This window comes from Podarcis liolepis (assembly GCF_965112155.1).
Source record: "Podarcis liolepis genome assembly, chromosome: 3".
Lineage (NCBI taxonomy): Eukaryota > Metazoa > Chordata > Lepidosauria > Squamata > Lacertidae > Podarcis > Podarcis liolepis.
The window spans coordinates 66,809,054-66,835,379 of record NC_139557.1 but is presented as its reverse complement, the minus strand read 5'-3'; the positions used below and the strand labels follow the sequence as shown (position 1 = coordinate 66,835,379).

The following is a 26,326-nucleotide window of genomic DNA, read 5'->3' as shown; positions in this document are numbered from 1 at the left end:
AACCGTTCCAGTACTTCCGGGTTGCCGCGGGACAAAACGTGAAAAGACATAACCTGAAGCGGACGCAACATGAGGCATTACTCTACCAGTGATAGCTTCTGAATTGGTACCTGAGTACGACATGAGGGGAAATGGCATTTGCACACAAATGTTAAGGATCAATATATGCAAGTATCATTTCAGTAGCCCTTCCAAATTTTTGCTTGAGTCAGTAAAAATTTCCCTTCACTATTATTATTTGGATTGAAGAAACAGCAGGCACATTTATATATGGCAGGCATGTCCAAAGTCCATTTTGGGGGCTTAATCCAACCCCTGTGGCAGTATATGTCCTGGGGTAAAATTCACTTCATCAAATCTCGCCCTCTTTGAAAAAAAGTTTGGGCACCACTGATATATGGGGTGCTATGCCCAATATGGCAGGAAAGTTAAGGACTCACTGGGTGACCCAGGAATAAAGATATTCTTTCTTAGCATTTAAAAGTGTAAAGTAGCGCATCAATTGGTTGACCACAAACTTGACATGATCCAACAGTGTGACGCGGCAGCTAAAAAAGGCAATGCAATTCTGGGCTGCATCAATAGGAGTATAGCATCTAGATCAAGGGAAGTAATAGTGCCACTGTATTCTGCTCTGGTCAGACCTCACCTGGAGTACTGTGTCCAGTTCTGGGCACCACAGTTCAAGAAGGACACTGACAAACTGGAACGTGTCCAGAGGAGGGCAACCAAAATGGTCAAAGGCCTGGAAACGATGCCTTATGAGGAACGGCTAAGGGAGCTGGGCATGTTTAGCCTGGAGAAGAGGAGGTTAAGGGGTGATATGATAGCCATGTTCAAATATATAAAAGGATGTCATACAGAGGAGGGAGAAAGGTTGTTTTCTGCTGCTCCAGAGAAGTGGACACGGAGCAATGGATCCAAACTACAAGAAAGAAGATTCCACCTAAACATTAGGAAAAACCTCCTGACAGTAAGAGCTGTTCGACAGTGGAATTTGCTGCCAAGGAGTGTGGCTTGACAACCATATGTCAGGAGTGCTCTGATGGTGTTTCCTGCTTGGCAGGGGGTTGGACTCGATGGCCCTTGTGGTCTATTCCAACTCTATGATTCTATGATTCTAATTCTAGGGAGACTGGTAGGATGAATGGAATAGTTTGTATTATTTCATGAAAAATAAATAAATCTGGTAAAATAAAATAAATAGGAATCTGAGCTTCTGTGGTAAATGTAAAATTTTTAGGCCAAACAATAAACTCAATATGAGATTCCAGCAAAGAAAAAATACTGTGGAATAAAGAGTTTGAGCTTTGTCCTAATTGAAAGTTTGCCCGCCACACACACAAATGCAGCTAGTTCTCAATAGCTTCCATAAACTGGGGCTAGCATGTGACCTAGATCCAGAGCTTTTTTCAGCCAGAACTCACCAGAACTGAGTTCCGGCACCTCTCAGGTGGGCAACATTGCCATTACTGTATAAGAGAACAAAGGATCTGTTCGTGGTGAGTTCCAGCATATCTTTTTCCGGGAAGAATAGTACTGCCTAGATCTGTCCCCAAGTTTTTTTATGCCCCCCCAGAAGACTCCAAACTGTGTGCCTATGTTTTTATTTATTTTTTCAAAGAGGAACATTTGTTGTCACCACTAGGACAAAAACAAGATTTCTCTAGAATGAAAAGTTCTTACTAAGGCTTTTTACTGACTTACAAAGGCATCCAAGAAGAGAAGAGGAGATTTCAGACAGCCTAACTCAGACCTATAGGACTGAATCAGACACATCCTTTTCACCCCCTAGACAACCAACATTTGCTTGTGCAACATCATAGCTCAGCTCTTTGACAACACCTTAGCATGATTGTATTTGCCTTATTCTGTTAAACATTCCTTATTCCCTTCCAGTCTGCTGAGTTATCCTGAGCTCTACCACTGGTTGATTTAAATCCACTTGGTGTGTTTGGGGAAACAGATTACAAATAATAATCCCTGACCAAAAGAAACAAGAAAAAGGTCAAGGGGAAAACAATGAACAAAATGCTTTGCTCTCACATCTCAACAAACAATTCTAATTGTTTAACAATGTGAACAGATAAAATCAACAAATTGTTTAGAACGCTGGTATCCAGAATATATTTTAAACAAGCACTCCAGCTGATCACACTTGCGTGTCTCCAGAGAGAAAAACATTTCTTGTGTTCAGGGAAGCTGCCTGCCACTTAAAAACTTGAGTATGAGAACAGAGCATTAATGAGCATCTTTTGTGTGCTAATTCTCTATTCCAAAATCCCCTTCAAAAGCTATACTTGAGCCAAGTGAAATGAAAAGGATGACTACCAGGCAAAGTGATAGCACCCCAGTTGTGAAATTACCCTTCTCAAACTCACCTGGCAACTTCCTTTATGGTTACTTCAGTTACATGGGAAGTTTTTTAAGACCTACGATTTTTAAGTTCTGAATTGGAATTTGCTACATACATGTTAAATATTTTCCGCCATGATTTGAAACTAGTTTTCTCTAACCAATTGTTGTTGTTGTTGTGTTTTAATATTGCATTTTAGTGAGTCACTCAGAGATGTTATTGGGTGGCCTATATAAACACTGTTTTTTGGAGAGAAAGAAACCTTGGGGGGAAATTTCTCTTGAAAGATTCATGTACAATCTTGTATAGAATCCCTAAGTGGGTTTTTCTAAAAAGCAAAAGAAGAGGGAAAAGCATATCACAATTCTTGGTAAGAAACATGACCAAAAGAAGTTGATGTAGAATGATAGGAATTTTCTACACTGCAATTATTCCTAGAAGAGGAGGAAATACAAATTACTGCCAATTGCCATAAGGATTAAACATCAAGTGGAATGGACTATTTCTGTTTCTTCCTACACTGCACTACTACCATGTGTGCTTTCCTTATTTCCTCTACTAAGGATTACTAAGTAGCAAAAACTGAGAACACACTTAAGCAGCTAAGTGGAGAGATGAGAATACATTACAGTGCTGACTCTCAAATGCTAATGCATTACTACCAGTGGCATGAGGTTATTGGACTAAGAGGACTTGGCTAGTCTCCTAAATGTTTGCATTTCTTTCTTTCATGATTGCTATTATATTTATATATCATAGTGTTTTCATTTCATTTTATGATTTGTTAGATGCTCTTGAGAACCCTTTCTAAAAAGAAGCATACATTTTCCATAGGAACAACAACAAAAATATATTTATTGCTGCAGGAGAACAGAAGTCATCGCTCTAAATCCTGGAGCTGACAGCACTATCTACTGTTCTCTGCAATGTCTAGAATTTCTGAGAGCTGCATCTTCAGAGTTACCTAAATCAGACTTAACACTGCAATGCTGCATGGGGGAGATATATGTAAGCCAACCACATGCATTCCTGTTGGTGAACTGATAATGGCTTGAAGCAAAGTATGAAGAATAACAACAACACACAAAATGGTTAATCTTTGTTTACAAAATTTAGCAGCGGTAGCTGTACCAAAATGACAACTCATGCCTACAAGCAAGTCTGCAGGTATAAATTAAAAAAGCAAATGCTTCAAAACGTGCAATTAGCAACTTTTACAACTAGACAGTCTTGTCATCCAGCTGTTGGGACTGTGATTTCCCCCCCCCCCTGAAGATCAACCATAATGACAGAAAAAAACAAATGTCTTTAAAATGTGAGTTTAAGAGGAGCTGTGAAACTGCTTTTGTCCTGGAAGAACTGGGCAGTAATAAAGTCATTTTATATTTCAGTGAAATATAAAAACGAAGTCTCCCTATTTCCTCATTTTTCCATCTATTAGAATATGAGCTTACAGGGAGGGATTGTCATTATATTTTCTCTCTCCACTACTGGCCACATTCTCCCATAGCCAAGGTGTGCAGTTTGTTTAAATGTGATTACTGTGTACGGATTGTTTAAACCAGGGCAGCCAACGTGGAACCTTCCAGATGTTTTGGACTACAGTCCCCATAATTCTCAACCATTGGCCATGCTGGCTGGGCCTGCTCAGAGTTGTAGTCCATTCTATTGAGGTGTGTAGCTCTGGTAGTGTGGGTGGGTGGGTGTCATAAGACTGGATGTTGGTTTAAATAAGCCACACACCTTGGCTTAGCAGTCGGTGCTAGCGCAGCTTCTTTTTCGATAAAAACAACAACAGAAAAAAAGTGAGGATTGTGCCTAAAGCCCAAATTGAGTATAGTCCAGACACACTGGGTTCAGTGATGGGTGGGATTGCCAAAATCTTTTTACCCAGACAACTGCCCCCTTTCTGATTTTTTTTTAATGTTGCCAAGCACATAAAGCTGAATGCACACAAGTTCAATGCACACAAATTGCGGTCTTACTGTAATCGAATATCTGGAGATAATCTGTATTCTGCTACATAGCTTATCACTACTTCACAGCTTCTCAAAGGTATTTTCCCCACAGAGTTTTGCTGTAGCAAAAAATAAAGAATTCTTTCTGGCCTACAATAGCCACCACACATAGATAAAGCCTCTGTGATCTCAGTAGGGTATCATCCCTCCCTCCTACCAGAGTGAAGTCACATTGATCTTGTTATCTTTTGAGGCTGAACATGTCAGAATTGAAAAAGACAATAGTAGTTACCTACTATTGGGAACAGTTTTGAGGAACAATAGATTTCCGAACAGTTACCTACATTTTGAGGGGTGGAGGCATGCTGGACAAGACAAGGTGCTTTATAACTCATAGGACTATAACTTGTGTTAGAATGCAAAACATCCTAACTTCCTCCTATATAATTAATTGCATGGTCTTTCCCAATAGTAAATGCCTGCAGATGTGTTTTAACTTTTTTCTGATTTGGCACGTTACAACAGACATGAATCCTACCTGTATGACAATGATACCCAAGCACCTTTCGTAACATGAAGCTTTTATTCATAAGTATCTTACTAACCCAGGAATAGAGGACTGTCAGCTACGTTTGCAGTCTGCACAGGTCAAGCATCAACTCATCTTCATCTCAAACTTCCCATTAACTTACATTAGTGTATCTCAAGTTATTTGGGCAGCATGAAGGAAACTACATCCCCTGAATGGAATAGAACCCAGTCAACTCTCACATTTCAAATTAATTAAGTTTATTAAAGCATAGATTTTGTTTTGTTTTGTTTTATGCTACCTGAATCAGTAAGGTCATAAGTGGTGAGCTGACTGGAAACAAGTGCAAACCACAGGAAGAAAAACACAATTCCTACTTAGCCATCAATAAGGTGAAAATTCCCTGTCGGCCACATGTTAAAAGGGAGTTGGCACAGAGGGCTTCTAGCTATTCTAGCCAAGGGTATGGGAGTCTTAAAAGTAACAGGCATGCTAGCTTCAGGTCTCTGCCACACTGACATTCACAAAGATTCACTGACATTCACCTACACAGACTAGAAAATCCACTCAGTTTCAGAATGGCTATCTTCCATTTTTCTAATCCCCGTTATTTCAGAAATTGTAGATAGTCAAAGTATGCTTCTTTAATGTGTAAGGAAATATTTTAAGCTTAGAAATTTCAAAAGTAGTAGCAAAAAAGAAAGAAAAATGGTATGATCCTCACACAGATCTGCATAGGCTTAAAAGGTCCCCATTTCAACAGACATTCATCTGCATAAGGCAGGACACCAGAGCAATTCAGGCAATCTAAGCACCTCCTACCCACCCAACCAGACCTCTCCCAAAAGATCATGCCCACATCACAAGAATCTGAATTAAATTATTTTGGAGGAAATATGTTCATGGAGTAGGCATATTTATAATTGCAGTCATAAAAATTCATTTAACATAATCAAACTGATTTCACATTCCAAGCCTCATTATTTGGGTTTTCCTGCTATCAACCGTATTCTTTTGTCATCCATGAGATACTGCTAGCTTGTGAAACCACTTTAGCAAAACACGATAGTGTGTGTTTTATAACTCCAAGGACAAAGTCTTGTAATTCATTTGCTACCTGCATCTCTGACAAAGGCTTGAATTCTTTGCATAGAATTCAGACACTATGACTAGTCGGGATTCCAAAATATGTGGAGTTATCTCAAGTTAATCACTCCCACTCTAAAACTCTCTGGTGGCTTTGCAAGATATCTGCTATAAAAATGTTAAAACACTGCATGGCCTTGCTTGCTTGTTGGTAAATGGATCTGCTTTCCTTGCACGTCTTCTGTTTCAACAACACTGCTGAATGCTCCATTTTTTGGCTAACCCTTTCTGTCATCTCAAATCTTGTAGATGGAAATCAGCATACCATTTTGTGTTCACTGAAACCCAAGTGCTGCACTCGCATTTAGAATGCTACTTTCTTTATTCTAGTTTTGCAACTCATCCCTTCATGAATTTCTTCTGCTTTTATCATTGTTTTAATAGTGTTAGGAAATTTGAGTAGCACTGTGCTTGTGCTTCCACATTACAGCAGCAAGAGTCCTGGGGGCAGACTATCAATTTTGTTTTCAACTTCACTTTGCTTTCTCTCATTGTCCTGTTTCCTTCCTGCCCCTTCCTTGCCTATTCCTTCTGCAGCTGGGGATCACCTATTAAGCTAAGGCTGTCATCTTATGCAAACCTACTAAGTGACAGTAAATACCAGTGAAAACAGGGGTTACTTTAAGAAAACATGCACAGACCTACTACATATATGGTGTTAGTTTTCTCTTAGTATCTGAAGTTTACTGCTCTAGTGCCAATATAATGCTAGCTTCCTGGAAACTACAGTATAGTCCTCCAACAAATACAGCCTAGGAAGAAAAACAAAGACTGCCTCTTCTCTGGCATCCAGTCCCACTCCCTCCCATCCCCAAGTACTGACCTGATTCAAAGGCAACAGCAGAAGACAAAGTTTCTTTCTCTCAGCATGAGGTATGTCCCCTGATATAAATTCAGACACATCACGTTCCTTTCTAGCCTTGCTCTTTGGTCTGCTGGAGCTGTTAGCAGCAGCAAATATTGGGTGGGAGAACAAAGACTTAAGTTGGTATTATCTGTTAGATAAAAGCATCTGGGTGAAAGGGGACATAGATTTTTTATATATTCAGTTTCACACTGTGTTGTCTGCCAAAGTCAAAGCATTCCAGAATATGTTTGTTAGTTTGTTTATGTCATTTTTAATTCACCCTTCACCTGAATGTCCCAGGAGGTTGGAGAATACATAATATAATATTTTAGCTGCAGTTCATTCATTTCAGCTTTGCATTCTTGTTATTAAAAAAGCACGCCTAGACATTCTGTTGTTGTGCCTATAACCTAGGTTTAAGGTGCCATTTAGCTCCCAGCTTTCATATCTCAGCTGCTAACAAATGTAACAATAAAAAGCTAAAATGAAGTATTTCATCATCAGTATAGTTCGTCGTAAAATCACAACACAGTAAAACAACAAAGAAGCCACAGCAAAGGCATTCTTGGTACTTAATACACCCCACCCTGAAGGCCTGGACAAAAAGAAAACAGTAGAAGAGAGACACACCTTAGAGCGGAGGTCATGCTATGGGCATGGAGTTGCTACAGAGAAAAGCCTTCCATGAATCCCCTTGCCATGGACACCATTCATTCATTTACAGTCATGACTATCCCATGAAATATGCTGAAGTAATTTTATAGTAAAAACATCAACAATAAAACAATTCAACATATACAAACAATTTTTAAATTTTCCATATACTGTATAACCACAGCTAAAAACAATGGCCATATCCTAGACAAAGAATAGGTACAGGCACCACAGGTTCTTAAAAAACAGGCAGTTTGGCATGGCTTCTCTGTCATCTACTAGAAATGACACAGCAAGTTATCAATCGCTGTTGCCCCTCCTACCTAAAAAATATTGGCTTTGTAGAGAACATCATGACTGAAGTGTGTTGAGGTTATCCAGTACATAAGAATGCACACACACATCCTTGATACTTTAAATGCAATCTAATAGCAGATAACTTGGGGGGAAATACCACTGAGCCTAAAAAGGGGGATTATCTTATGTACAGTAATCCCTTGGAGGAAGCCCCACTGAACTCAATAGAGCTTACTTCTAAGTGGACATGTATGGGATTGCACTGCCAGGCTCTCTAGTAAAAACAGATAAGCAGATGTAGCTGTTTATAATAGGGGTAAAGTAGTAGAATGCTCTACCATATATATTTCCTGAGTGGGCCTAGAAAAACTTTTTTAAAAAAGTAATTTTGTCTGGCAAAATTAATGCATGTCACATATTCAGTATTCTAAGAATTATCGATTTCTGTCCAGGAAGGAGGATCCACAGTTTTCCTTATCAGTTTTATAACTGTTTCTCTGTATCCTGAGGTCTTCCAATCTGCAATAATGTTTGATATAATGCTTTGCCAAGCATTTGGCATACCTAACAAAACATACAAACCAAAGTCCATTTAATACTTTTTTTTGCTCTAGGCCACCCCTTCCAAGCTCACACACATGCACACCCTAAAAAGAAATAGAGAGCAGAATCAGAAGTAGTAACAAAAATTAATCCGGCATCTGTTCACTGGTTAATTTACTTTGAGCAATCGTATTATCTTACAACCAAAGGCATCAACCATTGACTTAGTTCAGGATGTAAGTCAATCCCCAAACTTAACAGCCACCCAAATCTTCTGATTCTGGGAGGGAATGGGTGGGTGGAGAAAAAATGGCCACCTGCTGTTGGAGAGAATGCTTTTTTGATGCATTTTAGGACCAAGGCATCAAGCCAATAACTAAATTCTTAAGAGCAGGGCTGTCCTTAAACCAACCCAATTACCCCAAAACTGAGAAAGAAACATGCTACCCTAGCTTTTGACATGGTGGTTGCAAATAAAACAAAGTACTCACAATACTCTGATAGGATTCACTATAGTTTCTCAAAAGGCATTTTCACACTCAGAAGTAAAATCTCCAGAACAGAGTTGCCACTGCACTTCCTCAAACAAATTAAACCATCTTTCTGAAACATTGTAATCTAGCACTGTACAGATACATCTACCGTATGTTAAATCTAAATTTAATCCAATACCTTCTTAATTCAATGTCCTTATTTGTAACATGCTTCAGCTACCTTTTCTACTAAGATTATATCCAAGGTGACGTAATTGTGGTCAGCCATAATTAGACCTTTCAACTTGCAATATGACCTCTGCATCCTGTTGCGAGGAGAAACAGCACTGAACCAAAAGAAATATGGACACTACAACACCTAACAATAGGTATTCATCTGTCCTGGCTGATGTGTTTTAAAAGCCACAGTGGCAATCCTTTCTTTTTGTCTCCCCCTACATATAAGCAGCGATGCTGATAAAATGCAGACTGACAAGAGAGAAAGGTCTGATGAATTAGCACATTTCAGAGAAGTTTCACATCAGGCTCTGTGAACAGCAATCTCCACAATTATTTACACTGAAATAACTTAAACAACATTCATTCCTACTTGTGCTTCTATGAAAATTTTAAAAATTGAAAAAAGCTTACTCAAAACAGAGGTGCTAACAATCAGTTTTGTATATCCAGGCCTACTTTAAATTCATTATTTTGCTGACAACTAATGCTGGCCATCACCCATATAATAGGGTGATGAAGACAGAAACACCGGATTTATGTGATCTGGGCTCTCTGAAACCAGTAGTCAGCAAAGGCCAAACAGATGCAATCTGGTTGTCTTTTGCTGAGTAAGGAAGATTGGTGAGTCAATGCTATGTTTCTGTTGCATCTTTGTCTTTAATTTTCCAAGAAAATTAACAGTTTTGCAGGTAACAAAAGGAGGAGAAAAAACCCCACGAAAAGCAGCACATTTTGCCAACACATAATTTCTCCCAAGAAATGCTTGTATAATTTGTGTTCATACAGAAAGCACAAATAAAATGAAGTAAAAGTTTTCCTCATTTTATTTCTCATCGGCAAAATTTCAGGTAAAAAGTATTTATAAACTTTAGAGTGGAACATTTAAGCATCGTTACTTTATCTGGGAAGCTGGTGTAAGTTGGTACCCGAGAGTTCAAATTTTACCTTTTCCACAAACACACTAGTGTTCAGTCTTAAGTTTACTGTCTTAAGCCCACTGAATTCAATGGGACTTAGTTCTGAGTAACATGCTGTAGATTGGCCTACTTATAGGACCCTTTACTATTTCCCCATAGAATGGGAAATGATAATTTAGCAGAGAAATTGGGAATTTTGATACTAGTTGGACTCCATCTCCCATCAGCTCCAACCAACATGGCCAATGATCAGGGCCGTTTTAAGCATGTCTGGCGCCGTGGTGCAACGCTCCCTCCGGCGCTGCCCCCCCCCCCCATTTCCCAGAGTTGTCCACCTTTTTTTAGGGAGGATGGTGCCGCTGGCGGGGCAGGAGGCGGCGAGCAGTGGTTAGAGGGTGGCTCCTCCGGCGGGGAAGAGGCGGAGGCTGGACGCAGCGCCTCCCGGCTCAGCTGGCCGCTTTGTGCCATGGCGGCCACGGCAGACGGAGGCTCCGCGCGTGGCGCTGCTTCAGCATGACATGGCAGAAGTGGGAGGGGGCGGTGAGCTGATGCTGGGAGGTGCAGCGTCCAGCCTCCTCCTCTTCCCTGGCGCCCTCCAGAACTTGGCGCCCCGCACCTCTAGCCTCTATGGGTAAGAAGCCCCTGGCAATGATCAAGGCTGATGGGAGCTGTACTCCAACAACATTTGGAGGGCTGCAGTGTCTCTGTCCTTGGAAATTTAGCATAATGTGCATCTCCACCCTCATCGTTCAGCCCATTCAGCTTCAAGGGCCTTCTGGCAGTTTCCTCATTGCAAGAAGTGAAGTTATAGGGAACCAGGCAGAGGGCCTTCCTGGTAAGGGCACCCATCCTGTAGAACACCCTCCCTTTAGATGTCAAAGAGATAAACAATTATACGACTCTCCATAGACGTCTGAAGGCAGCCCTGTATCAGGAAGCTTTTAATGCCTGATGTTTTGTTGTGTTCTTTTACATTCTGTTGGAAGCTGCGCAGAGTGGCTGGGGCAACTGAGTCAAATGAGCAGAGTACAAGAAATTTATTATTATTATTATTATTATTATTATTATTATTATTATTATTATACCTCCATTTTCAAGTAACTGTAATTTGTCATTATTTCCAAACCTAGACAATCTGTGGTTAGTTACCTCCAAGGGTCTTCTGGCGGTTCCCTCACTGCCTTTCAAGTAAAGGTGTTTAATACTGAAAGACCTATTTGGGAAAACTCAGAAAAAACTTTGAAAGGTAAATGCCACGAGCCAGAAAAGAAACTATGGGAAACGATTTGAATATATCTTTCTTTCTTTTTAAAGGAATAACTGAAGTGTCTTTCATTTCTCAGCTAAATTTAAAAAACAATGGTTTCTAAAGTTAGCGTACACACAGTGAGACTCTGAATTCCCACACCTACCACTGAACAGCAGGCACTCAAACTATTAGACAAAATGCTTTTGGAACGCATAGGAGCCTGGGGAGCTGCTGTTAAAAAGAAAACAATGAGTTAAAATGCCCACAGAAGGTTCACAAGTCTTTGCATGTCCTTAAATGGGCTCTCAGGATTGCAAGTCCAGTGGCTGCTGGAAATTATATTTGCAGCTGGAAAGGTGGGTGGAGGCAAACACCACAGAATCATCTGCTTCTTAGTTCACAGAACAGTTGAGTGTTTTAGTCAACATTTGAAAAACGAAATATTCATTTAGCACATTCTGCAAAAACAAAAAAGAAATGGCAAAAATGATATGATGAATAAAACAACTCTTTCATTTAGCCACATTGTCTATGTGACATACACTTTCCTGAACCAATTCTAAGTAACTTTAAACCTCAGTGTTGGAAACATTTGTGCTACAGCCCTAACAGGACATGGAAATGGGTGGCTTCTTGGCACCTCAGAGACAAAACAATCTTGCTCAGGACTTATCAAAAACCATCAAACAAAGCAAAGTCTGAAACTTCCTAGAAACAGTTTATCTTCATTTTCTGCTGGTAATTTTCAGTGTCTTTTGGTCAGAGATCACATGCACCTTGATTGGATCTTCAGTGTAATGACCTTGCTTGCTGGAAACCCTATGGCATTAGGGAATTGCTGAGACCAGGAAGAGGATTAAACACAAAATTCTGCTAACTAATTTCCCCTCCAGTCAGTGTTAGAAACTGAGATATGAAAGCCAGCAGCTAAATAGCACCTTAAACCTAGGTTATAGGCACAACAATGGAATGTCTAGGCGTGCTTTTTTAATAACAAGAATGCAAAGCTGAAAATGAATGAACTGCAGCTAAAATATTATGTTCATTTTACACATGGTCTAGTCCTTCCCTTGCTCATCCCCCTAATATTCTTAAGAGGGTCTCTTCTCCAGTCTTCAGAGAGCAGCTGGAAGTGGGGAGGCAGAAAAAGGTCCTCCTTTCCTTCCACTCTGCAGTTTTAATCTGAAATCTTAGGCGCGATACTGTGCCCAGAGCTCAGAAACTGCTCACACTAATGATATTTCCTGTCGCAAAATGTGCCTAGAACAATAGGAGTTTCAAAAACTGGCTCCAGTGCACAACTGCCTTCCTCGTAGAAAATTAATTCATGAAGAGACTACACAGCAATATTTTGTAGTTTTGTGTTTAAACTGTGACAATACTGCTTGACTAATAGTTAGATTTATGGCTTAAAAGCAGTTGTATCCAGTAATAAATGTTTTAGTAAATTGCTGATATGGATTCATTAAACATTTTACAAGAGGACGGTAAAACAGTTAGTATGGCATTAACAAATTCAATGTGATAATGATTTTATATATATATATCTCATTTGTGCCCTGCTCAGAAAATATTTCAAATTAATTATTAAAAGAAAGCATTCTTTAAAAAGAATGAAAAAATAGAGCAACCAAAAATTTATTCTTTGCATTCCCTTTTCCATAGCAATGTTCAAAGAAATGTATACTTCAACAACAGTATTACTAAAGACATTCTGACAGTTCTGACACCACCTTCAAGATTTTGATGCCTTAATTCAAAGTGTGCCATTTCTTCAGGAAAAAACCATGAGACAAGATAATACATGTCTGGGTATTTCCATTTAATTTTTGCATTGTTTTTGCATGAATGCATACATGCATAAACAGGGCTGCTATCACCCAATTCTCCCTATTTCTTTAAAGAGCTCTGTAACAGACAAATTCTCATCATTATGCTGCGTACTACAATACCCTCCTGTCTCTTTTGGCATGGGCAATCTGAGGTCAATATATTTATAAGCTTTGTTAACTACTAACCACTATGGTGCAGGGCTGTGAAAGACTTGAGGAACAGTTTTGTTGCCTTTAATTCAGTGTCATGCTGTAAAAGGTGGCTGCTATCCATCCTCTTACTAAATCTAGGCTCTCGTACTCCCAACACATAAGAGTTAGGTCCAGTAGAATACCATGACAAATGGTATCAAAAGCCACTGAAAGATCAAGGAGAAATAGAAGGGTTACACTCCACCTGTCCCTCTCCCAATAATTATCTCGTCCCCAGCACTGAAGAGGAAATTCAGAAGCAACAGTGTCAACAGCATGACACATGTTCCCATTCCCCAGCAAGTTCACTTGCTCTAGCTATTGGAAAATCCCCCACAGCATTCATGAATCTCTGAGGTACAATAAATCTCATGGGGCAGGCAATATAGGTGGAAACAGTTCATGCCACACCTAACCTCAGCAGGAAACATTCTGATTATGACAACAGGGTTATTGCACTATCCCTACTTGCAGACCATCCTTCTTATGCTGAGGAAAAGACTGGAATGAGGGTATGCCTTGCCCAATGTATGAGGACAATGACACACTGAGACAGCCCCATGGAAACCATGAAGTTTGAAGCCGATTCATTCAAGACAGCCTCAGTGTGACTGCTGAAATCCCATGACACTACATTTTAGGATTTACCAATCCCACCTCTGAGACCAGCTCTTCCAACTCAATCAAAGAGGCTGTTGGGTGGAATACCTTCCTGTCCTCTAGCTTGTGTTGATGCTCAACCAAGAACTCAGAGGGGGCACAACTGGGTTAAGTCAACCCTGCTCACTTGACCACTCAAATATACATGTTAGCCAAATTTCAGTGGTGCCCTGTGTGACATGAAAATTCCCTCCGCCTTCTGTTCTAAATCATTGTTGTGGCATCCCCTGTGGCGCCCTCTCAGCTCAGTGCACAATGCAGGCGAACCAGTCGTGCTCCCCTAAATCCACCTCTGTGTTAGCTCCCCACACCCACCTTTGATCAAGTTATGAATGAGTGTATCTTACTATGAACCAATCTGGAGTTAAGCAACAGGCCACTAGGCCAGAGGGAACAGTGGCAGAGCTACCAGGGACCCAAAAGGAAAAAGTGGAGGAAATTGTTTTATATATGTATGTAAAGAAGGACCTAGAGGAGCACATTTTCTATGGGCCTTTTTTAAAAAACAACAACAACAACAACAACAACAACTCATTTTGGTCATTTCTGTCCCAAGTGATGACTTTTAAACACACACACACACACACACACACACACTAAAGCAAATGATCACAGAATTCTTTGTTTACAAGCTATTTTGCAGTAATTAAGACCTTGCATAATACTGAAAAATGACAAACCATGAAGAGATCAAAGCACTGTAAATGGTATGGCACCATAACTTAAACCACAAAGGGTATGTGGAGCAGATAAAATCTCTTTGAGTTCAATTTTAAACCAACTGTCCTCTGCAGATTGGTGTGTGTATGCATGCTGGAGAACAACACATTTTTGCTTTTAAAAACCATAACTGAAAACCCATCCAGATGTTCAGAAATATTTCATAGTGGGTTGTAAATCCACTGTGGAACCTGCACTTAATTACTATCCATATGCTTTCTTCATGGCCCCAATAGTGTAACTGTACTAGAACTACATATGATCCTCATGGACTTCTTTCAAGCTGCATTCTTCAAATGGATTAGCATATCATCAAATGCCTAAAACACACAATAGTAAGCAAGGTGTTGGGCTGACATTTTAAATGCATAAAACACATTTGTAAGATACTGCTGGTGCCAATACAGTGACTTAACCAGCCTTCACCAACCTGGTGTCCTCCATAACTTTTGGACTAAAACCAGGACTGTCTTGGGCTGGTGAGAGTTGTACTTCAAAACATCTGTAGGGCACCAAGTTGGTAAAAGTTGGATTAAAATACTAACAGAATAATGCAAAGCATGTCTATTCAGAAGCAAGCCCATAAGCAAGTATTCTACATATCACATTTTGGAATACTTTTTTTCTTTGTGGGGTTTTTTTCTGTATATGGATGATACATTCTGAAGAAGACTAGCATCTACTAATGAACCATGTGTGCTGGTATACCTCCTACCAAACAAGCGTATAATATTTACAACAGCAGCCTAATATCACAATGTCTTATGTCCTGGTATATCATCTATTATGACTATTTGCTAACAGTCTTGAGTCATAGGATTGGGGCCATAATTATGATAACCACAATTATACCCAGATCTCACTTCCTACAAAGCATATAATTTGTGCTGAACTGTCACTGCCATTAACATAAACTGTACGGTAACGTCTATGCTGTAGAGATTCTGCCTTGTGTTATCTGTAACCACAATAAAACATTGTGGAATCAGATGCTAGTTGGCCACTGGCAGTGATGGATGAGACAGCACAGCACAACTTGCTCTTTCACAGCTATATTTCCTCCTCAATGCTCTGATGATAGCAGTACAAACTTTTTTGTCAGTGAAGTGCATGGATGCAGTTCCAAATTTAGAAGGGAAACAGATAGGATCACTAACAAGGTGCCATCTTCACAATGTCAATTTGCTGGCCAAAACATTATTTTAAGCAGATGTCCGGCTAAATTCCATCAATGACATCCCATTTACAGGCTCAACAGCTCACTATATATTAGTGATTGCAAAACTACCACATGAACACACCAAACTTTTGAACAGGTAGAGGACTCCTGGGTGTTCATTAATTCTAACTTGTTCCACAGACCAGCGTAGTATTCAAGCAAGATTCCAGCATTTAAAATCAATGACTTTTGTTATAAATTATCAGTATCTACAATTTCACTGAAGTAAAATTAGAAGTGCAATTATAACCATTGGTCATGCTGTCTGAGACTGATGGGAGTTGTACTCCAGTAACATCTTGAGTACCACAGGATTTCCATCCCTGCAGTATGGCGACAGAGCTACTTGCTGTCTGTTACGCAAGTTTCAAAGGCAAAAGAGCCCTGCCAGGAAAAGTGATGGATTTTATGGAGCCATGTTGAAGAAGATGTCAACTTGCCCCTGAGCAGGGAAGCTGGCCCTTATTATTGTTGGAAGAGATGTAGGAATGAAGAAGTTTTCTCCACTGAGGTTAGACAAACCATAAAACCAGGTAGATTGAGTGAACACAGAGAATGAGGTTGAGGAGTTGTGAGATTCAGTGATGGGGAAAGGGTGCAGAAACCATTTTATAATATTGCAGTTATAGTCACAGATTGCCATGAACAGGGGAAATGTATTTAATTATTTAAAGCATACTACTGTGTGTATGGAAATATGCCAGATGTCCTTCCTCTCAAACCACTTTTCATCCTTTCCTCTTGCAAGGATGAGCCACAAAATCACCTGCAGTTCAGACTTGCATTTACAGTACTCGTATCTTTTTAACACACCTTATAGTTCCACACCTTTGATGTGAACTAATCTAACACACATGACTTTTTCCAAACCACCTTTGTCAGCTGTGTAATGATGAGCGCCAAATTAGGCCCATCTGTTTAAATGGAAGGGAGTTCTCCTCCTATAAACTATGCTTCATTAACTGGCAAAGAAACTGCCAGAAGCTGCCTTCCAAAATTCCTGAGTGGCTGGCAAAAGATTTCATTACTCTCAGTTGTTATCTGGATTAGTCAATGTCCTGCAGTTTGGAGGATAAAATGGTACTGTGGAACTGCTCCACTATTCCATTCAATCTACCCTGTCATGAAAGAGGTTCTGAACTCTGCACATTATGAGTTCTTAAATGCTGTATGGGGTATATTTCAGTGTTAACCTATAATTTAACACTGGAGCTTAAAACACTTTCCTTGGGCAATTGTTGGACAGCCTTGATGTGAAAATTAAGGATGTTAACAAACCTAAAATTAACAAAAGATCTCAATGTTTTGAATAAAGTATAAAATAGCTTTATAAAGCAGTTTAGCCACAGTAACAATTGAAAATACTTTGGATATTCTATGCAGAAGACAGAAATCATGGATTAAAGAAAACTGAGCATATGAGATGTATTCAACATTAGTCCTACTTAGAGTAGACCAATTTAAATTAATGGGCATGAATAACTCATGTTTATTAATTGCAATGGGTCTTCTTGAAGTAGGGATTTAGTTGGAGGCAACCCTGTGAAGACTCATAGCCATGGCAGTGAATATAGAGAGCCGTATCTCTAGCAGGCTACTATAAACTTGGGATTTGTTCTACCAATATCAAGTTAACAAAATATATGATCTACTATTATCATTCCTTATTAATTCAATTTATATCTTGCCTTTCTTCCATGAAGTTTAAGGTAGCTTACATAGGTCCCCAGGCAGAAAAGCATCCAGACTTTGTCCAAAATTCAAACATACTTGGCTTCAGCAAAGTTGTTGAATCGTGTGTGTTCAGACCAGGTCTTATCACTTGCCTACTTCCTTGTCTAGCAAGGATCAAACCATTCATTCCTTGTTTTGTCAATGTCTTGGTAATAGAAGAAATGAAATCAAATACTTGAAAAGCCCCTGGTCAGATTTGTGCAGCCTGGAACACGTGTGCCAAGAGCCACATGCAAGTGGCAAAAAAGAGGAAACATGCATTTTTTAAAAAATTCCCTGGGTTTTCCACAATTACCACAGGGACTGAGCAGAAATCCAAGATTGCGGGGAAACTCATAAAGGAAGAGACAACAGCCAAAGGAAAATAAAAGCATGTTAAGTTTTTTTTATGTCAGTTCCAGTCTTGATAGTGCCCTTTGTGAAGCAAGAATGTGTCCACGTAAGGCCTCTGTAACCACATAAAAGTTTCTGAGGGCACACTCTCACCTTGTGCAGGAAGAAGCATCTGCCAAGTCAAAAGCAATTATTCATTTTACATGCTTTGGGCTGGGACAGCATGGTTCCCTGTGTGAACTTGCAAATGGAGCACTGTTAGTCCTTGCCAAAAACAGAGCACCAGAAATTCAAATGAAACTTCCCAAGTGACAGCATGCCCCAGACAACTCTAGAACAATACAAACAATTGTAGATAGGCAAGCTTCCTCCTACTTGTCTTGTGTTGTACTGGCTTGGAAATGAGCAGGGTTATTTCTGGGGGCACAGGGAAATGGCTTATTTTCTGAACCAATCAGACTTTCAAAAGAAGCAGCAGCAGCAGCCAAGCCCTTTCTCCTCAAAAGATCCTCTCCTTAAAGATTAACTGGGCACAAGGAGAAGGGGACGGCAGAGGACGAGATGTTTGGACAGTGTTCTTGAAGCTACCAGCATGAGTTTGACCAAACCGTGGGAGGCAGTGGAAGACAGGAGTGCCTGGCGTGCTCTGGTCCATGGGGTCACGAAGAGTCGGATACGCCTAAACAACAACAACAGCCACTGGTGGTGTGAGCAGCAGCAGCAAGCAGCAGCAGCAGCAGCAGCAGCAGCAGCAGCAGCAGCAGCAGCAGCAGCACTACATTAGGAGAAGGAGATGGGGAGGAATGGCTCCTCTTTCTGATTCCCTGGTATTTTGCATATCAGGATGAAAGCCCTGGTGGCCCATGGAAGATGCAGCTCACCCCACATCTCACAAGGACCACTGAGCCTTTCATCCTAATAGGCCACCAAAAAGAGAGAAGAGATCTCCCCCAAGACCACCACTGATTAGTAAAGTGAGGCTGATCATCACAGCTTGGACAGTGAAACTGAGCCCTAGCTCAGTACCACATTTACAGAATACCAGGACTAAATCAATGGAGAAGTGGTATTATGCAGCATGGAAAGGTGTTTGTTTTAGAAAGGGGTCTTCCTAGACTTTTCAACCCTATGATGCTTAGCTGGTCAGAACTGTGCAGCCTAGAACACATGTGTCGAGAGTCACATGTGCCCTGCTGAGCCACAGTCTCCCTCCATCATGTATAAGACATGACTGACTTAGTCGTACATTTTCCCAAAGAGTTGGCACAATCCTCACTATTGTGTGAGAGGCAACAAAGAATTTAGTTTGTCTAAGAGGAGAAAATAGCTAAGGTCAGCCCGGCTTGCACGCATCTTGCATTTTTTATTGTGTCAATCTCTGAAAGTAAATTTGTGTAACCAGATAATGACAAATAATGTAGTGACTCAAAGAACAATAAAAGACTGTCATATGCCTCATGACTCACAACAATGGTGTACTCTCTTGCACAGCCGCAAAAAATAATTAAGATATTCAATTTAGAAGAGTTAAGTCATGCTATGTGCTTTAACCCCATGTGGCTTTTGAAATCACAAACACACATCAACCCGTACTGTGACTTTGATAAGCATGGCTTCAACACTAATCTTCCTGCCCAACAACCACAACAACTAGGTAACACAGGAAGCTGCCATATATAGAGTCACAGACTGGTTCTTCTAGTTCAGTATAAGCTGACTGGAAGCAGCTCTTAAGAGTTTGAGACAAGGATCTCTCAAAGTCCTACTTTCAGATGCTTGGAATTGAAGCTGGGACGTTGTGTGTCCCAAGCATATTCTCTACCACTGAGGTATGGCTCTTTCTTTAGCAATTCAGGCATGTCCAACTCCCAAGACACTGTGATCTACTCCCAGTATTAAAAAAGTGGCAGTGATCTACCCATTGTCATTGAAGGGATGAGGAGTGTGGCGTGCGTGGGATGGGTGGATTGCCCAGAGTTGTTGAGCTTTTTGAGGGGAGGATTGCACAGTTTTTTAGCTTCCCCCCATAACTTTTTGTACACAATAAGGATCCTGCGATCTACCAGGGTCAGCCGGGGATCTACTGGTAGATCAAGATCTACTGGTTGAACATCCCTGCGAGTTTAGCTAACACCATCGTCAGATTTGAACTGAGCAGCTTCTTAACCTAATATGCTTTAGAGCAGTGTGGCTAACCTTTCTTGGCCCAAGGGCCCATTCACCCTCAGCCAAACCACTGGAAGCCTCATGCTGGCAGTGGGTGTGACCTCACTACAGATGCACATGGACATAACACAAATCATCCCCTTCCTCAGTAGATCAATGTAGATCAGCTGAGGAAAGGGGTGTTATTCCCTCCATCCCCGGGCAATAAAATGTGATGACTGGTGAGTTGCCCTCAGGGAAGTGAGCTAGCTGGATAAATTTAATCCTTTCCACCCAGTTCAGTGTGCACCAAGGTCATCATCAAGCGATGAACCTCAGCTGATATCATCAAGCGATGAACCTCAGCTGATGGGGATGCAAATCACCCACTCCACTCATTAGATGATTGGTGCTTCCTTGATCATCAGATCAATATGCATCCCCATCAGGGTGTTGGACTAGACATAAAGGTTCAGAATTCTTCATCCACCCCAATCTAGTTTCTTTTTTTCTTTTTGTTGACTCCATCAAAATCAGTGAGCTCTTGAAAGGAGTAGGGGCGCAGAAAAAATTGCTCAGGAGATCAGTGTAAAACATCTAGGGGACACCAGGTGGACACCAGGTTGGGGGAAGACTGGGTTAAAGTATAATTTTAAATACGTCCCCCCTTCCAGAATACTATTAAATGGATGGATTTCTACTTAACAAAGATTATATCTGAGTATTCAACACAATGCAAAACTGATCTTGAATACTGTTTTCCTAGACACGAGGCTAAAGATTCCTGAGCTCTTAAAATGAGTATTAGCTTGCACTATTAATGCTAGTATCAGTGGGCACTATTACTTATCCACTTACCACATCAAGGTCTTGGGAAACCCTACGTTTGCGAAGCTCTTCCATCCTCTCACATACATCAGTAAAGCAGGTATTATAATAATCTGCATATTGCTCAGCCAGGTCATCAATGTTGCCCAATGATCCATCCTATAGAAAAAATAAGAAAGGAACGGTTATTATTAAACCATTTTCAGTGGACATGAATAAACTATTTTAAATGCAACATGAAGAGTTTGCCATCTTGATGTAAAAAGCTCTTGAAGAATTATAGTGACTACTAATTTTAAAGAACTGTTTTTGTGGACAAGAACATTTCCCCAATATTCAAGCGTTTTCCCAGGCAAACATGTTTGCATTTGAGCTAGTGAATGATGTCAAACCTTAAAAGCCATCCAGAAACTTCATAAGCAGTGTTTAAAAGCAAGAACAGATCTTTATGTTTATATTAGCATACAGGTTATACCTATAAACAACGCAAAGGTAGTCTGTCAATATACCAGAAGATTAGCAAACGTATTAGAACCTGAAAGTTAATTGACTGAGCCAGTGCATATTTTCCTTCAGAACCTATTTTTACCTGTACTATAAAGATAAATGAAACTGGAAATACCAATTTCAAATTAATCCACAAAAGATTTACTGCTGTACTGCTCTGTCAATATTGAATCCATAGGATATGTGTTGAGGATATACTCTAAAGCATTTGAGAAAGCCACTTTTATTTGCACAATGCCATCACTTTATCAACAAGAATCTCCTGTCAAACCAGTGTTCAAATCATGTTGCTGGAAAGCACTGAAATAAAATGAGACAGAACGTAAGCATGCCAGTGAATTACTAAAGCAACACTAAGTATGACTGTTTAACTGGGTAGGAGGGTTTTCTTTTTTAATGGCTATAGATGTTCAGGGCATACTTAAGACTAGACTTGAACCTGCTATCAGAAAAGTTACTTGCCATGTTCTACAGTTACATTGGACGCGGGTGGCGCTGTGGGTAAAACCTCAGTGCCTAGGACTTTGCCAATCGCATGGTCGGCGGTTCGAATCCCCGCGACAGGGTGTCTCCTGTCGTTCGGTCCCAGCGCCTGCCAACCTAGCAGTTCGAAAGCACCCCCGGGTGCAAGTAGATAAATAGGGACCGCTTACCAGCGGGAAGGTAAACGGCGTTCCGTGTGCTGCGCTGGCTCGCCAGATGCAGCTTGTCACGCTGGCCACGTGACCCGGAAGTGTATGCGGACAGCGCTGGCTCCCGGCCTATAATGTGAGATAAGTGCACAACCCTAGAGTCTGGCAAGACTGGCCCGTACGGGCAGGGGTACCTTTACCTTTTTACAGTTACATCAAGCAATTCCAAATGTAGGTTTAAAATAGCTGAATGTTATGGTCCAGGACGCTGGAAACTTCCGGTGTGCTAACGGAGTGCCTGGGGCATCAAGGATCCTGATAACTGGAGATATATTGTTTCTGGACTATCTAGCAGCAAGACTGCTCTACTCCTGTCCCTCAAGTGTTTCCTTGCTAACACTTGGATACCACTGACCTCTTTTCCTTAGTTTTGGGCATCTATTTTTGCCACCATGTCACTCCCAGTTGCAACAAGAGACACACCAGTCTTGCCTGAGTGCTCGCTAGTTTTGCCTGACTACTTGCTGTAGAAGAAATTCAATGCCCCATTAACTGAAGTCTAAGCTGTGGAGAGGTGAGCCTAAAACATACACTTTCCTGCAGATAATTTCATTCATGTTGTTTTACCACTTTGGTGTTTGCCATCCTGGGCTCCTTCGGGAGGAACGGAGAGGTAAAAAGTTAATTAAGAAATAAATACAGAAATAAAGAAAATTATCGCACTCAAGGGCAAACCACATGATTATCATAAAATGTTGCTTGTACCTTAGTCTATTGGAAATCACTATGCACTATCCCCAGATCCTGACACTGGACTATCCTTCTGTGCATTTTGCTGCTGCCTGCTTGCTGGTCTGCCAAGTTCTGCTGCTCACCTACTGCTGTGACTTTATGTGCTACAGTCTTGCCCCTCTCAAAGCTTCAATCAGGGGACTCAACCTATTTCAAAATTCCTCCAGAAATGGCAGCACTACAGAAGAAGTAGCAAGAGATAGATAAGATAGAAGCAACACAGTGCTATTTAATTGGCTCCTATGAGCTGCTACCCACCTCATAGTATCATAAATAGCATGTGGTCCACAGCTTTTGTAATGTAAACAAAATCATTCACAACTTTGTTCTACATAGCTTGAATTGCATAAGACCAAGAAAGCCAGTTCCCTATCCACAGCTAATCATTATCATTCTTTACAGGCCAATTTGTTTTATTTTAACCTTCCAAAGTTTCCATTTCTAGATGTTATTTTACCATGTTGCTTTTAAATTATGAAAAGGCAAGCTGTACATAAATTTAGCTGCAACCCCCATTCAAGTTACTTAGACATATTCAAAGAATAATAAGTAGAAGTACACTTGAATAAACAGCTATAGGTTGCAGAATTAACTCTGAAAAATAAAGGCAGCTCCTCCATCACTCTCAAACACAATCCACAACTCACCACTACTTTCCTAGGAAATTTCAATCTATATAACTTATAACTATAACAGACCACCTTTGGAGAATTACATTCTTGACTAGATCAAGAAACCAGCCATAAAGAACTGTATTTGTGAATCCTTGCATGAGCCAAGAGCTGCCAGACCCACAACGTGAAAGTAACTGGAACCTCTGATTTATCCAGTACTTCAGCCAAAGATCAATCACTTGCATGCAAAGCACCTGGCAAGCTGGTTAGAAAAACTTCTGAGCCTGTAGGTCTGGCAGATTAAATTCCAAACAAGGATTTTTTTTTTTTAATCTGTTTACCCAACAGTAACCTTATCACTTGTTCACTTGGAACTGCCACAGTTCAAACAATATAACAATGCCAACATGAACAACAAGAAGCTTAACTTACTTTTATTTTCAGCCTGCTCTATTGTTTATGAGTCATAGCTAATGCTGCTTGTAGATACACCAGATTTTATTTATAATTTAAATGGGATGACCCAGCCATGTTTATCACATACGTTTAATCAATACCTTTATTTTGAAAATCTGTAATTAAGTTAAAGGCCTATTTTAAAAACCTAGCAACAAAACCTATGAAAATGCATTTGAAAGCCATAAAAATATATTTAAAAATTTAAAAAATCAGTAAATAGCCACCAATGATTATTGAAAAGGCCCTATATATCAGACAACAATGTCAGAAATCATAAGCAATACCCACTGATCTTTTGGAAGAACAATGTACAATTAACTGTAAATTTATGTATAAACTGACATTGAAAACAACCAATGCAGGCTTAAAGAATGTGACTAATACATTTTAAAATATTTTAAAAAGCTATCTAGCAAATTACCTCCAGTATACATATAAACACAAATAACAGCACTAACAATATCTAGCTTCCAGGCCTGGGAGATATGTACACTTGTTAACATGAGGTTTTTTGCCAATATCAGCTCTGCTGCATTGGAAATTCACTCTATAGTTCAACCTTTGCCAACCTGGTGCCCTCCAGGTGTATTGGATTACAACGACTATAGTAGCTGAGGCTAATGGGGAGCTGTAGTCCAAAATGTCTGGAGGGGATCAGGTTGGCAAAAGCTAAACGAGAGCTGCTTCACTGGCAGAAGCTTATTCCAGAAGACATACTGCATAATTGATCCAACTCTTGAATCAAATAAGTTAAAACTTTAATAAAAACGAATAAATGTGCTGCCTTCTACTACATACTGTTTCACAGCATGTTGACAGAATACAAGGTTCAGTATAGAGGAAACAGCCAGGTGAAAGAAAAAATCCTATTTTAAGAGAGAAGAAGCAAACACCTAGTAAAAGTAAAGAACGTATAGCACTTCAGAACAGCAGGTGTTCAACATTTCCTTTTGAGATTGTCATTTGCACTGGAATATTCCCTTCTTATAAATGCTTCAGATTTTTTTGCAACATAATACCATACAGCATAAATGATGGATTGCTATTGAATTCCTAGAGAATTAGTCTGGGACCATGTGAATACCAGAAGCAACCATCATGATTGATGTTAATGGAGTGAATAACAAAGACAAGTTATAATGATCTGGTACTTACTGAGCTAGATTTATTGGTCACCACACACCAGCCTGATGAATGTACTGGCAACATCATTTGTACTTGATGTTAAAGATAATAGGAAGTAGCGTTTTGTCAGGCATCTTGCATTAAGTAAATGAAATAAGCTTTGCCAAGAAAGATTTTTGCCGGCTCAGATTTTTGTTTTTTAAGCCTAACCTAACTTAAGAACATTTGTGGAAGAGCCCTGTGCTATGGACAATCATCAATAATCAGCAAGCCTTAGAATCTACTAGGGTTTACATGAACATATTGACAAATGGGCAAAGGTGGGAATCTGATGTATAGTGGGGGCACCTCAGTGCTTTAATCTGATCTCTAGATGCGGAGAAAGAATTAGCATGATAAGGGCAACTTCCTCCTCAGGATAGATGTTGAGGAGGGCTGCTATACATCATAAGACTGCTTCTAAGAGAGGGATTATTATATTTTTAGCAAATCTAAAGCTAGAGTGCATCAAGTACCAGTTCTGAGATATTCTTACATGCCATTTGAACTTGTGCATTATTGCTGCTTTGTTGGGCCAATGTGAGGAAGAGGGAAAAATGTTAGCCTTCAATGCATACAGATTAGCCAGTGGGCCGTCAGCAAAATATCTTCTGTATCAACCTGCCTGTGTAATAAGATTGTCAGGAGGCCATTCTCAGTGTGCCCATCATTAGGAGAATTGCATTACATAGGTATAAAATAATAAGAGTGTTCTCTGTTGTGGCGCCCCAACTGCGGAATGCCCTCTTGAGGGAGGTATGCTTTTAGGCACCAGGTAAAAACCTTTGTTTGTCCAGTCATTTTAGATCATGGTATTTTTACCTAATTGAAAGGTTTTATTCCTCTTAATTGTACTGCATTTCTTGTTATGTTTTATATTGTATTTGGATATTTCATATTCCTTTCTATACCACTCTGGATCCATTTTTGGATGAAGAGTGTTTCATCTGTTTTTGCTTCTGCTAAAGCAGGCTTTCTCAAACTCGGCCCTCCAGATGTTTATGGCCTACAACTCCCATGATCCCTAGCTAGCAGGACTGGTCAGGGTTGATGGGAATTGTAGTCTCAAAACATCTGGCGGGCCAAGTTTGAGGAAGCCTGTGCTAAAGAGTCGATGCTAGCATTTGTCCCAAGATACAGATAATAAAATGAAATAGTGGACTTGACTGGAAAGACATGCTTTTCTCATAATAGAGGAACTAGAAAATAGAGAAGTGTGTTCCTCCTGTAAAAAGCTTTGCATGCTAAGCCCTGACTATACACTGATAAATTAATTAATTAATTAA

The 26,326-nt window shown here is 40.1% G+C and overlaps 1 protein-coding gene across 10 annotated transcripts in view; it reads right to left on the bottom strand.

The window, feature by feature from the left end:
* Positions 1-26,326, bottom strand: part of SASH1 (SAM and SH3 domain containing 1) — a 522,300-nt gene that overhangs the window by 82,937 nt on the left and 413,037 nt on the right. For all 10 annotated transcript variants that reach the window (XR_014524332.1, XM_083496233.1, XM_083496239.1 and 7 more), the window contains exon 2: positions 20,903-21,031. Coding sequence is in view for 9 of the 10 variants with exons in the window: in XM_083496233.1 (XP_083352359.1) it covers positions 20,903-21,031 (129 nt within the window). In the remaining variant the exon portion in view is untranslated. The remainder of the gene's footprint in view (positions 1-20,902; positions 21,032-26,326) is intronic.